At 37.1% G+C, this 16,874-nt stretch overlaps 1 protein-coding gene across 6 annotated transcripts in view; it reads left to right on the top strand.

Annotated features, from left to right (window-relative positions):
• The window catches only part of SMG7 (SMG7 nonsense mediated mRNA decay factor), a 65,770-nt gene that overhangs the window by 26,507 nt on the left and 22,389 nt on the right, over positions 1-16,874 (top strand). For all 6 annotated transcript variants that reach the window (XM_033093755.1, XM_033093758.1, XM_033093757.1 and 3 more), the window contains 7 exons: positions 1,631-1,662; positions 4,037-4,154; positions 5,912-6,044; positions 12,522-12,693; positions 13,883-13,954; positions 14,799-14,949; positions 15,324-15,459. In XM_033093755.1, the coding sequence (XP_032949646.1) occupies positions 1,631-1,662; positions 4,037-4,154; positions 5,912-6,044; positions 12,522-12,693; positions 13,883-13,954; positions 14,799-14,949; positions 15,324-15,459 (814 nt within the window). The remainder of the gene's footprint in view (positions 1-1,630; positions 1,663-4,036; positions 4,155-5,911; positions 6,045-12,521; positions 12,694-13,882; positions 13,955-14,798; positions 14,950-15,323; positions 15,460-16,874) is intronic.

Here is a 16,874-nt window from a genome sequence, read left to right on the forward strand (position 1 = left end):
AATACTTGTTGAATGCCCATTGTGAGTTAGTAGGCATAGGGGTTGTGACGGTGAGCATTCTTAAATCTATGTAATAGGAAAAAAAATAGATGAATATCCTTCATCTACATCAAAATAGTGCTTTGAAAGCATACTCGTAAAACAGGAATGTCCTTCAAGTAAGGCTTCCTGAGGAAGTAATGTCTCCCAAGACAAAGAACGAGCAGCGATGAGCCAGACAAAGGGGGGAGGAGGCGTCCTAGCAAAAGGACTCTTTCCAAATACCGTGAGTGTGAAGGGAGCAGCCACACTAGAGAGACCAGAAGTCCAGTGACTGGAACACAGAGATCAAGGAGAAAAGAGAACAATGGTGGAAGTAGAGTGCAGACTCTTTTAGAGTGCAGAGAACTTTGTAGGAAACTTGAATGAAGATTTTGTTTTCTAACCTAAGAGTGGGAAATCATTCAAGGGTTTTAAATGGGCAATTGGTAAGATCAGACCTGCACTTTTAAAAGATCCCTCTGACAGAGGTAGGGAGAACAGAATGAGAAGGGGCAAGAGTGAATGGAGGAAACAATTTGGTACCTTTGCAATAATCCAGACAAGGGATGGTGTAACTTGAATGTGTGTGGCTGAGGAGGAAGCAAAAGGAAACGAACAGATTCAAGGTATTTGTAGTAGGTGAAATTCTCTGGAGTTGATAGATTTCTGGGGATTTGGAGAAATTTGTCACAGTCCAGGTGTCTGTCCTTCACAGCTGGAAAGCTGTGATACTTTTGTTCGGGTGAAAAAAAGACGCTAGAAAGAGAAGCAGGGGTGGGGGGTGAGACTAGGTTGTGAGTTCAGTCTTGAATGCAGGCAGTTCTTGAAGGGTTTGGGAGAGAGAAAAGCAGCAGCTAGAGGAGACTCTGGAGCAGAAGGTTTTAAAATCTGTGAGAGACTTGTGCATGTTTAAATACTGAAGAGAAGGAGGATCCAATAAAGGGAAGTTTTAAAATGATTGGAAGAGGGGAGGGGTTAATGTAAGGAGCAGGCACCCTTAAGAAAGGCCAGAGAGCGTACGTGAGGGGAGTTACTGGTACTAAAGTAGCGGTGCAGTACCCACCTGTAGTGTTTTAACAAGAGAAAGAAAGAAGAGGGTCTGTGAGTGCAGTAAGTATCTAGTAACTGGGCATTGTTTGTCCTGAGGTGCAGTTCTGTCCTTTGCTGAAAGGAGTTAGGGGCTGAGGAAGGAGGCAGAAATCAGCAGCTGAGGAGAATGGAAACTGGAAATAGTTATAGTGGCTTGTGAATGGAGACACATGGGATTTCCTGGTCACGCTGAGGGAAAATTTCTATTTAATGACTGTCATTCAGTGGAATCTTAAACACGTCAGATTTGGAGGAAAACAGCAAGAAAGGGAACGCTCCTCAGGAGAAGAGTTCATGATGCCCTGTAAACTTGCAGGGGTGGCATCAGTTTGCGCAGACCTCGTGCTGTCCTGGATGTTCAGATAGGAGACGCCAGTAGATGCGAATAGGTACTGCCGCGAATAGAGTTGCTGCACGTTCTTATTGTCGTCTGGGGTTTCACGTAACGTTTAGCTTTTAGTGTTACTCACGTGGTGCAGGCCTAGGATGTTCCTGACTGATGTTCTTTTTCCCTTTTTAGGCAGGCAGAAGTCCTGAAGGCTGACATGACAGGTATTGGCTGCTCGTTTGTTTTTTACAACTTATTTTATACCATTAAATTAAGGGTATTCATCTTTCCTCTATCACTTGTAGCACTGTCCTAGTTGCCAAAGGAATAATAGCTTACTATTTGCTTTAAATATTTATTTTTTTATACTTGGAGTTTTTACTTAGATGACCCATGTCAAGAATTTTATATAATCTGTGCTACATTGAATTGAATATTACCTAGTTTAGTACATGTGATCATTCAATTTTTATGAACTATTTATCAACAGTTTAAGACATACAGAAAAATAATTCATATGCCATATAAACACAAATATCTTATGGTATTAGGTTCATAGCTTCCTGTTTTATAATTCCCCGAACTTGACTAATAGGTAAATTCAGAAAAACTATTTGCAGGAAAACTCAATTTAAAGTCCTTGAAGTTGAGTGAGCTACCTTGCCCGCTTCCTTTCTTTTCTCCTTTATCTTTTTTGTTTTGAGTAATAGCCAACGTGTTTTTGAAAGAGTAACTGGACTTAGTCACTAAATGGAGCAGATTTTAACTCCAAAATTAGGAAATATATGGCAGTAAGTCTGTAGTGATCAGTATGCTCTCTACAACAGTGTATGCCATCCTAAAATGTAAAAGACATGTGATGATGGATCTCATTCTGATTTTTGAGAAATTAAGTTCTGCACTGACATCCACAAAGGAAAGTTCAAGCTATGTGGTAACCAGCACAGCTGCCAAAAAATTTATATTCAAGAGGAAATGGATTGTTTAGATGTCTTTTTCTCAACTTCTAGAATTACAGGCTAATGTTCTCTAAGAATTTGTGAATAATCTCATTGTAAACTTGTTCAGGGAAAAGAGCAGAAAAACCACCAAAAACACTTGTTCTAGGTTTACTGGTGTTGCACCTCAATCCCTCCCATTATTAGCATAGTTGTCTCCTGTACTCTGGGTATCAGTGCCAGCTTTGAGTTGCTGTATTACGCTCTTTTATTGGCATGATAAGCATAATATTAAACACCTTTAGGAGTTAGGCTTAGGGTTTGCCTTTTGTAGGGGACCTTTGCCTGCCCAGAAATGTTAACTAACATGAATTCTGCTCGTTTAAATGATAGTCTCTCTGATAGATCAGAGTTAATGATCCCTTACAGTCCTTTCCCTGCCATTGACGAATTGAAGCCGAGTTGAATAAATGTATAAACTATTTATTAATCATTAAAAACTTGGTAAGGGGCCAAGAAGCTGATACCAGACCCTATTTTTAGGGGCCAGCAAACTCTTACAAGGATTATCTCAAATATTCAGAATATTCTATTTTCAGGATAGGATTGTGGTGGCTCTAGATACTAACAGCAGACCTAAAGAGGAGTGAAGAGGGGTGGCCGGTTAGCTCAGTTGGTTAGAGCGTGGTGCTAATAACATCAAGGTTGCCGGTTCGATCCCCACATGGGGGGCGCTGAGCTGTGCCCTCAAGAGTGAAGATTATGCCATTGTGTAGCAGGAAAATACTAAATACAACCAGACAGCCTCGCTAGCAGGTGGAAATAATAGATTGAAAAGACCATTATTAACTTCTATTGAAGCAGCTCACTGTCAAATATTGCACTCACAAGCCTAGTGATCAGAAAGGCTAATGTGTCTTGTAGAACCCTGGCAAGACAGCGTGGTCCCAGTTTGGTATATGTATAGTCATAGCCTGACTTTCTGATTTCATCTCACACCTAACCTTTATTTGGCTTCCTAAGCAGTTTAATCACTGTCTGCTACCAGTCAACATTTGCATTAAATAGCTAGTATGGATTGCTCACGAAAATGTCTTGGCAAGCAGTCTGCCAATCGTTAAAATAATGCTCACTGCCCTGGCTTGCTTGGCTTGACTTGTATAGAGTAGGAGTGACAGCAGAATGCCCAAACAACTGCTGGATTATGCGCTGATGTGAGGACAATGTGAGAATGACTCAAAAGAAAAAGAAAAAAGCTGCTTTGGACAAGAGGTATCGTTGTGAGAGTAAACAGACCAAATTGGCCGCCCTTCATTTCAAACGGGGTGACTGGTATGCAGCATATGGCTTCCTGTGATACGAGTACATAGAAATGCAAACCAACAGCCAAGGGGAGACGAGACCATTCATTCTGTTAGCCTTTTCCATTTCATGGTGTTTTTGCAAAGCTGAAAGACAATTAGACGCATGCAGATTTAGTCATTAGCCAAAAGGCAAAAGTCACTTGCAACGCAGTAGTATGGAACTTCCACGGCAATCTGTGGTCTATACTTACAGCAGGTTTTTGCTTTGGGGACTGGAGAAGGACAGGATCATTGGTGTGGTGTAATGGCCTTAACTACCTATTTATCTCCTGTTCTGTTTTTGTTTTGTTTTTCAGATTCTAAGCTGGGTCCAGCTGAGGTCTGGACATCCAGGCAGGCTCTGCAGGACCTGTACCAGAAAATGCTAGTTACTGATTTGGAATATGCTTTAGACAAGAAAGTAGAACAGGATCTGTAAGTATGATTACTTGGGATGGCCCTGCTAAGATCAAGAATCCCACCAAGACTTTAGAATAGAAAAGAACAATCTGGTTGTTTCTTTTTAACCTAGATCTCAGCGTAAGCTTTTCCAATGGGGGAAAAAAAGAAGAAAGACATTCTAATGCTTGTGGGGTTTTTGTTTGTTTTGTTTTCATTTTGAGCAAAATATTTGACCATTGGTATTACCTTCAGATAGTCTTAGGTGGTAAGAGGAGGAATGTTGAGATGTTTAGAGTTCATGCTTATTAATGTCGTTAGGGCATATCATAAAAACAACTCTATAAATTTTGAATACTAAGAGAAAGTGTTTTCGATTCTCTGTATTGTATTCAGTCCTACATACAAGCCATGATTTAGAAAACAAATTCAAGAGTAGGCTCTAGATAAATCTTTCTTTGGTAAATGTGAATCTAAATTTCTCCAAAATTAAAATATATTTGCATTGTAAGGAAATTTCTTCCTTGTAATCAGTACATAGGTATTTCCCTTTTTTTCCATAAGACTGAAGAAAGATTTTGTGTATTTAGGTTATTCCACTCATTCTTTCTATGAGGGGTGAAATGACAGATGACCAAATGCCCGAGTGAGTAAATATATACCTTTCGTGGAAGGCCTTGCCTTACAAAGTGAAACAAGGACACTAGTCTGATGGAAAATTAAAAATCAGTTAAGAATATTCTGTTTAGTAACGCCCATTACACTAAGTTGTAGTGAAGATTCATACTTCCTATCTTCCACACCTTTCTTGGATAATTTTTAGAAAATCTAGTAATAGAGCTTAATCACAACCACTCAAAATCCATATATCTGTGGTTTTAGAGTCAAAGATAAAGATGTCATCAAAAATTCTAAGGGAGTGATTGACCTCATAAATCATTAAAAGCTCCAGTGCCCTAGAGCCTTAAAAGTTGACGTTGATAAAGAATTAGGTACTTTCCAGGTAGGTCGTAAACCTTTTTTGTCTGTTTGCTTCCTTTAATCAAGCTAATAATATCTTCCCATCATCCTAGTTCTTTTTTTTTCTTTTTACCTGTGATTTCTAAGTTAGGAGTGGCTGTATTTCACCATAACAGAATTTAAAATGATTCTCTATCCAACTTAATTAATGAAAGACATAACAGGATGTTGGTGCCGTATTTCAGTGTTGTGTTTGTTTCTTGTTTTAAATAGCCAAAATTGAAATGTCAAAAAATGAATTTATATTTCAAGCTCTAAAGAAAATATTAATCCCAAGAGGAACTGTTAAGCGGAAATAGAACTATGGGAAACAGATTTTAGGGAAATAAGAGCTATAGCTTAATATTTACAAAAAACCTTTTTTTCCCTGTACCTGTCACTTGATAGAGTACACTCAATTACTTTTTGGCACAATATATGGAAATTTGTTAATAGCTTCCTTTTACTTTGGTCTTGTCACTGTAGTTCTGATTTTGTACTGGGATTCCTAAATAGGCTCTAACATTAATAGCTCTAAAAAATTAAAAGCTGAAGCCACAGTCTGATTATTCGAACATTTGGTAAGTGTTTACTAAGGTCATTTGGATTCCACTGTATGTCTGGTCTTGTTCAAAGGGGAGCATAAAGTTATTTAAATAAGCAAATAACTTTAATGCAGGTTTACTATCTAGTGTGTTATAATTATAACAAACAGTTCTTTCTTGTTCTCAGGGGGACCAGTGTCTGCCCAGTGAGTCACTGCTATACCAAATAGAATTACATTTTGTTTTCAGCTGGAATCATGCCTTTAAGAATCAGATCACAACACTACAAGGCCAGGCAAAGAATCGAGCAAACCCGAATCGGAGTGAAGTTCAGGCAAACCTTTCTCTGTTCCTAGAGGCAGCTAGTGGCTTCTATACTCAGGTGAGTTCTGCATTGTCTGCCACTTTTCATAGAATTAGTGATGAATATTCTCTTTGGATACATCTTGTTGTTCATATAAGCACTTTATGTAACCACTATGTGGGCCCTCCCGGAGGAGATAATCACCTAGAATCTCAAATGAATAAAAATGTCCCACGTTGTTTACCATAAGACCTTTAAAACAATAAAAACTCTGAAAGGTTAATATTTCAGCTTAATGGTTGGAGGTATAATTGGGTAAACAGAAAAAGGGTAATGAGAGCAGTGCCTTAGAGAAACGGCGGAAGTAGTCAGTTACAAGTGGTATTAGAGCAAACGTGAATGTATGGGTATGGGTACAGTCATTATGAAAGGACCAGCCATGTTGTGCCAGGTAAGAAGTAGTCAAAGTTTGTGTTATTAGTGAGTTTTCACAGTGTGCAGTAGAATTTGTCTGGAGCTTCAAATGCTGGTGCACTACCTAAGAAGTAGGGTAGCTTTTCTTCAGTTTGAATAATAAGTTATTATCTATCATCCTCAGACTTTCCTTGTCTTTAGTTACATTCTGACAAAACTTCGAAATCAGGCAAGGTATGAGAATAAATAACTCTTCTTTCTGAACAATGGATTTTTCTTTACTGTAAGCAGAATCCTTTTAAAATCTCATCCATTTGTAATGACATTCATAATTTTATTTAAATGTTTGTATATAAATGTTTATCTTATAATGACAAGGTTTTGGGGATCTTACACTGAAAGAATTCTTTGGCCAGTTCTCTCTGTTGCTGCTAGACCATTGCTACTTGTATTTTGGCTTTTTAAAATTTTACGATTTCTTTGAAAGAAGAAAAAGAAGACTGTGTTGGAAGATGTGAAATAGTTAACCATCATCTTATAGACATTATTTGTTTTACTTAAACTAAAGCATTCATCACAGTTCACCATGGAAAGAACTCAAGTATGGTTCTTATTCTCAAAATTCATTTTCAAATTGATGCTAACTTTTAGAAGTAAAAGTTGATAATTCTGGAGAGAGGAATTGAGGTGTGCCACTAACTAGTTCTTAAACCACATTTTAAAGATTAATTTATTGTACAAGTAGCTATTAAAAGCCTGTTTGTAAGGCACAGGCTGTTACAGAGGAAAAGAGACAATCTACCTTCAAGGGAATATACAGCCTAAATGAAGAAGTGGATATATTAATAGGTGTAGGGATTTTATTTTACTTTATTTTATTTATATTTTTTGCTTTCTGGTTATAAAAACAACATATACTAGTTTCAAGAAATTTGAAAATTATACAAAAGTCAAAAGTTTTTTTCATTAATCCCCCCATTCAGGGTAAGTTACTACTTTAATATATATCCTTCTGGTGTTTTTACACTTTCATATATAGTTGTTCATTACCCAGTCTTTTATCTGCTTTATAAACATGTCAGTTTTTCCTGGGGTTGTTAAGCAGTTAAATAAGCATCTCTGTGTATAAAGCATTTTCTCTAATATTGGATTATTTCCTGAGGACCAATTCTTCATTGGATGGTAAATGAAACAATTGAATGAGTGCAGTTTTAATACTGTTGATGCAGTTCTTTTCCCAGAATGTTATTTATATTTTTATATTTATGTTAGTACTGTATGCAAATACCCATCTTCATGCACACTCACTAGTGGTAATTATTTCAGTAGTAGTGAGTGGATGATTAAGTGAATAACTTATACTTAATAGACGGAAAATTTTTTTATTTAAAATTTAAGGTCTGAATTAACCAGTGGTATTGAACTTTTTAAATATTTTACTAGATATTTGTATTTTATATCAATAATCTATTCATTGACTTCCCATTCAGAGTTTGGACCTTGTTTTTCCATGGTGCTTTGTCTGAGCTCTGTATATATAAAGGGACATTATTTTTTTCCTACTATTTTTGGTAAACATTTTTTTCTCTAGTGTCGTCTGTTGCCCTCCGATTTTATTGAGTTTTTTGAAATACAGAAGTATTAGATTGTTTTTTGTTTTTTTGTTTGTTTTTTATGGCAATATAATCTTTGCCCATAGATCAGTGGTTATTCAATAATGACAGTAATAATTATATTTAAAGGAACAAACATCATTTAAATCTTAACATTTGAAAGCAATACCAATATTGTACAGTAGTGTAATGGTTAAATAAATTATGGTTTATTGGTAAATTGGACATATGAAATGATTACACATGATATTTAGTATGATTTTTAGAGATGAGAAAATTGTTATTAACTGAAAAATCATGATAAAAAATTACGTATGCAGTTTGAATCTGTATGTTAACTGAGTAGGCTTAGCTCAGCGGGGTATTAACAAAAACGGTATCTCCCATTGCCCTGCGCCTCGCCCCCACCACTACTTCGTTGAATTCCAGATTCTCATCACAGTCTGTCCAAGGACATGGACAGATTCTGTAACACGCTGGTTGCTTTTAGGAGTTCGAAACGTAGTCAAGTTTTGAAACTCCAGTTTCATTTCTGATCAAATCTCTTTTCCTTCCCCCATGCAGAAGAAACTGGAACTGTGAACACAGCTGAAGTAGGGGGCGCTGTGGAGTTCGGGTGCAGCTGGATCTGGCGGGGGGCGGGGGGAGGCATCTGCCATTGTTATAATCGCCATGATACAGATGGTTTGTCATCGTCAGAAATGATTCTTAGCCTTTTTTTTTTTTTACCATGTGACATACATGTAACACATTTCCAAGGGTTTAATTGGACAATGGTAAAACAAATCTATAAGGAAGTAAAGCAAGAATCATCATTTTTATTGAGGGGGCATGGTAGTCATAAAAATATTTTATAAGCAAGTGAAGAGTAAAATTACTCAAATGTCTCAAAATGTTATATAAGGAAAAAAATAGGTGCGTAATCCAGTCTTGAACTTTACTTTTTGAAATTTTTATAACAAGTATTGACTTTTCCCCCCCCACCTGCATTCCATAGGCAATGGTTGAGCAATTATAACAGTAGTAGAATGAGCCTCGATACACATTTTTTCAGATCTCAACATGAATAGGACTTCTTACTTGCATTTGTATTTTATGTTGTCTTGGTTTGATAATTGAAACAGTTAATGGGTTGCTGACAAGGATCTTTCTGTACATCTTTCTTGATAACATGCCGTGTAGGCTAAGCTACCAGATTGAGGAAGTAAACCAAGTTCAGAGCATTGTATGACCTTAGAGACTAACGTGAGTTTTGAATTCTAACTTTTTTATTCAGGTGTAGTTGACGTACAATGTTATATTAATTTCAGGTGTAAAACATAGTGATCTGACAGCTGTACACCTTATGAAGTGATCACCTCAAGTCTCGTAACCTTCCATCGCTGTACAAAGTTATTACGATACAACTGAGTATATTCCCTGGGCTGTACATCCCCGTGACTGATTTATTTTATAACTGGAAATTTGTACCTCTTAATCCCCTTTACCTTTTTTACCCATTCCTTCTATCCCCTGGAATTTTAATCTTAAGTTGCAAGCCATTAGAGAGGAGGCAGCGGAATAACATGAAAGGGTTTGCATTTTTTAAAGATTACTCTAAATGTTGTGTAGAGAATGAATTACTAGGGGTCAGGAATGGAAGCTAGTCAGCATGCTACTGTCGTGATGGAAAGAAATTGATGGATTGGTGAAGTAGAGCCAATAGGACTTGCTGGCGGATTGGATTGGATGTGTGGAATCGGAGTAAAGGAAAAGTCAGATGACTTGAGTTGTCAGATGGAGCAGATGGTTGACTAGTTGTACCGTAGACTTAGGTAGGGAACGCTGATGAGAAGGCAGCTCTGTCCATGTTCAATTACAGGAGTACCTGATTGACATCTCAGGGGAGATATCAGATAGGTAATGGGATAAACAAGCTTGGAGCTCAGTGCAGTGACAAGGTCAGGGCCATAGGACATTTTATGATTACAATAAAGAACCCTGACTTTGTCAGACATTAGTGTTTAGTATTTAGTATATATACTGCTGAAGGAAGCACAGCACAGTGTTCAGCATTCAGACCCACAGCTAGGTGGGAACAGGTTTAGCACAAGAGGAGCCACCATTGCAATAGGAGAAAATCAGAGAGAGTGGTACCTTGGAAGCCAAGAGAAAAGCACTTCAGTAAGGAGAAAGACTGGTCAACCCTGTTGACTGCTGCTAAGAAGTCAAGTAAAATGATTAAAAAGTGACCAATTAGATTTGACAACATGGAGGTCATTGGTGGAATTAATGAATACTGTATTTCTTCATTTCTAAAAATGTTTTCATAGTTCAACATCTCTGAAATAGGGATAAATTTCTCAATGATGGTAAATCGCCATTTAATTGGCAGTTTCCCCTCCCCTCAATGTTATATAAAATAATAGTTAATCTTATAATTTATGATATCTTAGATTCAATACAATGTGACTACCGTAGAGTGGGAGGGATGGAAATCTGATTGGAGTGGGTCCTCAGTCGTATTTTCTGTGAAGGTGATTTTTGACTTAGCTATGATTTTGATGATTTTGTTAACCATTTAAAGCTCGGTGCCTCCAGCCAGAACCAAATTCCCGATCAAAGTGAAGATGTAACATTCTGCTTTAAGATTTTTTTTTACACATCAAAGAACAGTAGTCCTTACGCTAAGAAAGTGGAAGCCAAAAAGAAAGCATTGTTATTGTTTTTGCAGGAATTTAAAAGGTGACATATGCCTCATAGTTCTCCATTCCTATCATAGAGTGAAGAGCTAAGGAGCAGTAGAATAATGTAATAGAGTTTTCACAGAATAATTGCCAAATAACTTTTGTTCAACTTCGGAAACATTCTTCTTTAATTTCACCTTGTTTCTGCCTTGAAACTAACTAGCATTAGAATTCTCTCACCCAAAATCCTTGAGCCAGCGGGAACTTTTTTGTTGTCTCCACGTCCAACTCCTGTGTACAGGCAAAAATTTTATTATAAGACATTCTACATGATGTTTCAACCATCTTTTATTTACTTTTTGTAAATATTCTTTCTTCTTCTTGATAGATGTTTAGCCTCTTCCAGTTTTCCAGTTTGTTCTTTCAGTACCTGTGGAACTTAATTCTTTAGTCTTTCTCATGTTTCTTATCATCTTTCATGGTCATCTAGGCTTTTTTTTTATTGTTTCTTTTTTCCCCCAATTTTGTTCCTTTTTTGTACTTCTTGCCTTTTTATTTCCTGACTCTAGCCTTTCTGGGCATTAACTGAATTTTATGTCAGCAAATTTCTTGCTCATTACAAATGTACAGGTATAAGTAAAGAAGAAGTAGATAATTTCTATGCTTAGTGAGAAAGGTACACAGAATTTATATTAAGTGATGGAGGTGGTTTTTATCTTAGGAAAAATGTGGGATATTTCAAATCCTTCTGAGTCGGGTCCTCAGGGTATCTTATTTTGTATTGTGAATTCTCCACATGGTAGAATGAGTGGTGATAGAATCAAGGTATTTCTATTAATAATTCTATAACCTTAGTCAAATCACTTGATATTTCTATTGCTTTCATCCTCTTCTGAAAAAAAAAAAACCGGAGCTTTACACCTACATGTACTACTAGTTTATCACAATGACAAAGTGAGACAAGTGTATCAAATAACCAGCGGATGAGGTTTATTGTAACTAGAATATTCTATTGGCATACGCTCTGTTGTTTGACATCTGTCCTTCTCTTCTTTCTCCCTTCCCCTGCTCCCTATTTTATGTACCCATCTTGCTTGTTTGGCTGTGAGCTCTTTAAGGATGCAGATTTCTTATTCATCCCTGTGTCTCTTACACATACCATGGTGTCTAATACAGTAACCAAATATTTGAATGCATAATATTTGTAAGTAAATATTTGAATGCATGAGAATAGGATGCAAAGAACTCTGTGGCGACCAAGAATAAAACCCTTCAGGAGCAAGGTGGGAGGAGAAAAGCCTTTAAATGGAGGAGACTAAAAGGAATAATTGGCGAGATAAGAATTAGAACATAGAAAAGCTCAGGGAGCAACCATAAGATCGGATGTTTTAAATGCGGCAGAGAGGTCCAATAAGATGGTAACTGGAAAATGTCCATTGTGCTTGTTTATGAGACAACCAGTTGTCATATTGACAGCAGTTTCAATAGAGTGGTGGTAGGTGGTGGGATGGGCAGCGGGGGCTTGTGTGGCATCCAGATTTTAATGGATTAAGGAGGGGATAGGAATTGAGACAGCAGATATGACACGTGTGGACTCCTTTGAAGGTGCTTGGTTGAAGTCTTTAAATAATGCTGCTGTTCCTTTTAGATGCACATCCTACATTGCTCTGATACCTGAGAATTTAAGAGAGACGGTTTGTGATGAACAGTAGTTACCATAAAGTTTTCTTACAGTCCTTGCTCAGGTCTCAGCTGCATGTGGTATGACGCACATATGTTCAAGTGTGCACGCTTTCCTATAGAGCACTTCTGACTTACCGTTTCTGACTTAATACTAAATCTTGCTCATGTTTTCCTTTTAGTTATTACAAGAACTGTGTACAGTGTTTAATGTAGATTTACCATGCCGTGTGAAGTCTTCCCAGTTGGGAATTATCAGCAATAAACAGACGCATACCAGCGCCATAGTGAAGCCACAGTCCAGCTCCTGTTCCTATATCTGCCAGCACTGCCTCGTTCACCTTGGAGACATTGGTGAGCCTTTGGTGTGAAGGAATTGATAACACTTTCATCCTTTTCTTTGGAGAAGTCAGAGAAAGCACCTCCCTTTGAACTGAGCGTGTGCACACAATTTAGATTGTCATAAGAGGAAACTGTGAAATACATCTTAAGGAACTTAGATTTTCTCAGTGTTTGGGGATTAGCAAAGGATCTTGAAGTAACTTTTATATAAAGATTTAAATTTTATTCAGACTTATGCAGATATGGGCAAATAATAAGCAAAAATGTAATCAAAGCTAAATTTTTCAAAGTGGTGCCATAACACTTTCTAAATTAAAACTCTATACTCTTGGAATTGCGGTGTTCACAAATCACTCCTTCTGAAGCTAGATTGCCTTCTTTCCTTCCTACCAGTGCATTGAAAGCTCGTTTTGAATTATTTTCTGTTTACAGTTAAATTTCTGTTTCCATTTTATGTAGTTTATCTGGGAATGTTATGTAACTTATTCTTGTTCATTCCTTTAAGGTGACCTAACAAGGTTGTAAAACAAATTAACTATAGGATTATGTTTTGCTGTCCTCCAATAGCAAGGAGCAGGGTACGTTACTGCTTTTAAGTTCAAAGATTGTAGACTCCTCGATGTCATACATCATTGACTCCGGAGGGGTCACATCAGAGGAAGCACCAAGTTTTGCAGGGAGAGTCAAGGAATAGTGTATTTAGGTTGTTTTCCTTTCCATGTATTCTTTGCACACACATACTTAATATTGCAGTAGGTAGGAGGCATTTTACAAAATCACTTTATAAGAGATTGAAGAAAAATACCTAATTTGCAGATCATATTGTATAGTGTTTTTTGTTTTGTTTTGTTTTTAAGTGCCATATAACTCACCCCTTCTGGGCCGGCTCCAGGTCACCAGCATAGTCCGTAGTGGGAGCTGGTGATGCATGACCCTGGAGGACCTGAAAATGGGGGCTAGGTAAGCTTTCAAACTGGTTACATGCTGACTGTCCCAAACAGGGAAAGCCGATGGACACTTCACACATAATCCTATAGTTAATTTGTTTTAAAGTATTTTCTGTCTTCCATGCTCTTAAATTCATTTTCATGTGTTTGTTAACTCTAGAATTTAGAATTATAGCTGTTTGGCAACATTACCCTAGTTGTTGTTTTATGTGTCAGTTTGGTTTTAAACTGAATTTTCTTCTTCCTCCTCTCAGCTCGATACAGAAACCAGACCAGCCAGGCAGAGTCCTATTACAGGCACGCAGCTCAGCTTGTCCCCTCTAATGGTGAGTGGGCCGCTCCTGTCAACTGGGGTTGACAGTGACACTTTATTTTTCACAGCAAAGTGGAAAATAACTCAAGGCTCGCCTGTCACGTTTTATGAAAGCAAAAGATGTTGAGTTTTGGTATTAATTGTACATTCTATATAGCTAGAAATTAATTTTTTTTCAATAAGATTACTGGAGTAGGTAAAGCAATATAAGTAAAATATCCCCTGAAGGGATCGAAAATTGTTTCAACAACTCTGGCTTCCTTAATTACATAATAAAATAATGATCTCTTTAATACCAGCCTTTCCCATCTAGAAAAATTATCTCTTATGATCTGAAAGGTAGTGCTTTTGTCTTTTAATGGCCCTGGAATAGGAATTAGCAGTGTAATCTCTCAGATTCTTGAATTAGAGAAATTACAGCAGGTGTTTGGTGAGTCTTGTTAAGCCATGTTGAAATTCCTCTAGATGCTAAAAGAAGGCCCTTGAAAGAGTCTCAAGCAGGGATGGCAGTCGGGCACACTGTCTGTTTCATCTTGTCTGTGGCGCTTTCCCACTGCAGTGGCAGAGCTGGGTAGTTGTTTATGGCAGAGACCCTGGCCCACAAAGCCATGAAGTATTTACTAGCTAGCCCTTTCTGAAGTCTTAGATAGTGTTCTTCACCCTAGTTACTTGGCTTTTCACCTAAATATTAGATCGTGATGTTTTACATTATGCCCATTTGTAATGAGGTAGTCATGATGTTTACTTTATAAAATACTCTGCATTAACTTAAAGGGTTAAAAAACAATCATTTGTATTCTGATAGCAAGTCTTGTTTGCCTCTTCATGTACTTTGGAATCTTAACTTTCTCTTCCAGGTCAGCCTTACAATCAGTTGGCTATCTTAGCTTCTTCCAAGGGAGACCATCTGACCACAATTTTCTACTACTGCAGAAGCATTGCTGTGAAGTTCCCTTTCCCAGCTGCCTCCACTAATCTACAAAAAGCACTTTCTAAAGCACTGGAAAGGTAGGCTTGACTGTTTCAAGTAGACTTTGTGTAACCGGAAGGTAGCCTTCACCCCTCAAATCGGGGCTTACAAGGAATAATGCTTCTCTTCTCTTCTGTTCACCAAATTTATAAAGAATCATAACAGTTTTGCACGTAATTGTCCCTGAGTTTCAATCAGTCAGCATCTGATTTGTTCCCAGTAGAGGAGTACAGGCTGCTGAATACTGACTGAGTCACCTGAGGGCGTTGCATTTGAAAAGTCAGTCAGATGCAGAAGTCTCTCCTTGGGTATCAGGTGCTCAAGTCATGTGTTTTTGCAAACTGAAGCCTCCTTTAAGAGGTTTTAGCCATTTTGCTGCTTAAGATTCATGGAAGTTTTTCTTTCATTTCAGCCGGGATGAGGTGAAAACCAAATGGGGTGTTTCAGATTTCATCAAGGCCTTTATTAAATTCCACGGTCATGTGTACCTGAGTAAGAGCTTGGAAAAATTGAGCCCTCTTCGAGAGAAATTGGAAGAACAATTTAAGGTTAGATTTCAAAAATAGATAATTCTTTTTGTCTTGTCTAAATCAGGAAGCATACGTTTTGGAAGGAGCTGACTCCCAGTTTTTATGTCATTCCGAAGCTGTGAACTGTTGGTAAAAATTAACTTTGAAGCATATGAAATTCTTGCATACAGCATCCCCTCAATTTGAACTGTGGTACCGTCTACATAAAGAAATTTATGTACAGCAGCCATGATTTCACTAAATAGCTGCCATTTGGCAGAAAGTATTAAGGTGGGAGTAAATTACTCCTTTCTTCTCAGACTAAGTACCTTTCTTTCTCAATTTTGAAAGTACTACTTTTGATGATTTTTATATTCTCAGATATGATTCTGTTACCAACTTTATAGATATGGTCATTCTGCAAATCAAGCTCATTATTCTTGTGCTTTGATCCATCAGGATTTGTGGTAGTTTGAAGGAAAAGAAAGAGAAATTTCATTCAACAGTAATATATTTCACTAATTTGTGTAAGGAGATAAAATTAAGTAACCTTTGTTCTATTTATATATGTGAAAATGATCTTTTGTTAGTATATTAAATTAGCACTTTAATATAGTATAATATGTAAAATACAGGCGGAGTCAAAATTAATTATTAACTTTTTAATTCATTTTATTCAACAAATATTTGGCAGTCTGGAGTCACTGGGATCAACAGTAAACAAAACAGCCTGAAGGAACACTTTATATTTCTTGGTTACTTCTGGGTATCTGTACACCTGAGGGATTGTTCATAGCTGCTTGACAATTTTATAAGTATTATAAAAGTCTCACATTCCAGAAACTGTAGAACTTAGAGAGTTAAGAGACATAAATTAGCCAAATATAGTCAATGTGAAATCGTTTTTACAGATAATCATTTTTAGTTGATTTTTTTAATGTGCAAGAGATGATTACACTAAATAACTATAATAGAAATAGTTTGGTTTAAAATAAACTTCTAAAGTAAGAGTCTCCTGCTGTTTCCTGCTTCTCTTAGCGGCCTATTTCAACTTTAGCCCATGATTTGTAAAGTTAGGTGCATGAAAGGAACAATTAACTTTTAATGCTCTCTGCTACTTAGCCTGGAAAGAACAAAACAAGCCTAAATAGCTTCATTATAAGTATTCAGATATATGAAGGATTATTTTAAAATAACACATTTTTGTCTTTCCTGTGATCACAACTAAAAATTGAAGTAGAGATTTGAAGGGTGTTGCCTCTTGAGCTTGCTTCCAGCTCTGTTTCTGTGAAAAATAAACTCTTTACATTGGGGGGGCGGGGAGGGGGCTCTACCTTAATGAGAGCTGCTCTGTGTAAGTCAGTCTAGTCTAGAATCTAGTCAGTTTTGCATTTGGTTCAACCTCAAACACTAATATTCTCTTCAGATACGTATTTCTGTATGTGAAGTTCTGG

This window comes from Rhinolophus ferrumequinum, chromosome 22, assembly GCF_004115265.2.
Source record: "Rhinolophus ferrumequinum isolate MPI-CBG mRhiFer1 chromosome 22, mRhiFer1_v1.p, whole genome shotgun sequence".
In the NCBI taxonomy this organism is placed as follows: Eukaryota; Metazoa; Chordata; class Mammalia; order Chiroptera; family Rhinolophidae; genus Rhinolophus; species Rhinolophus ferrumequinum.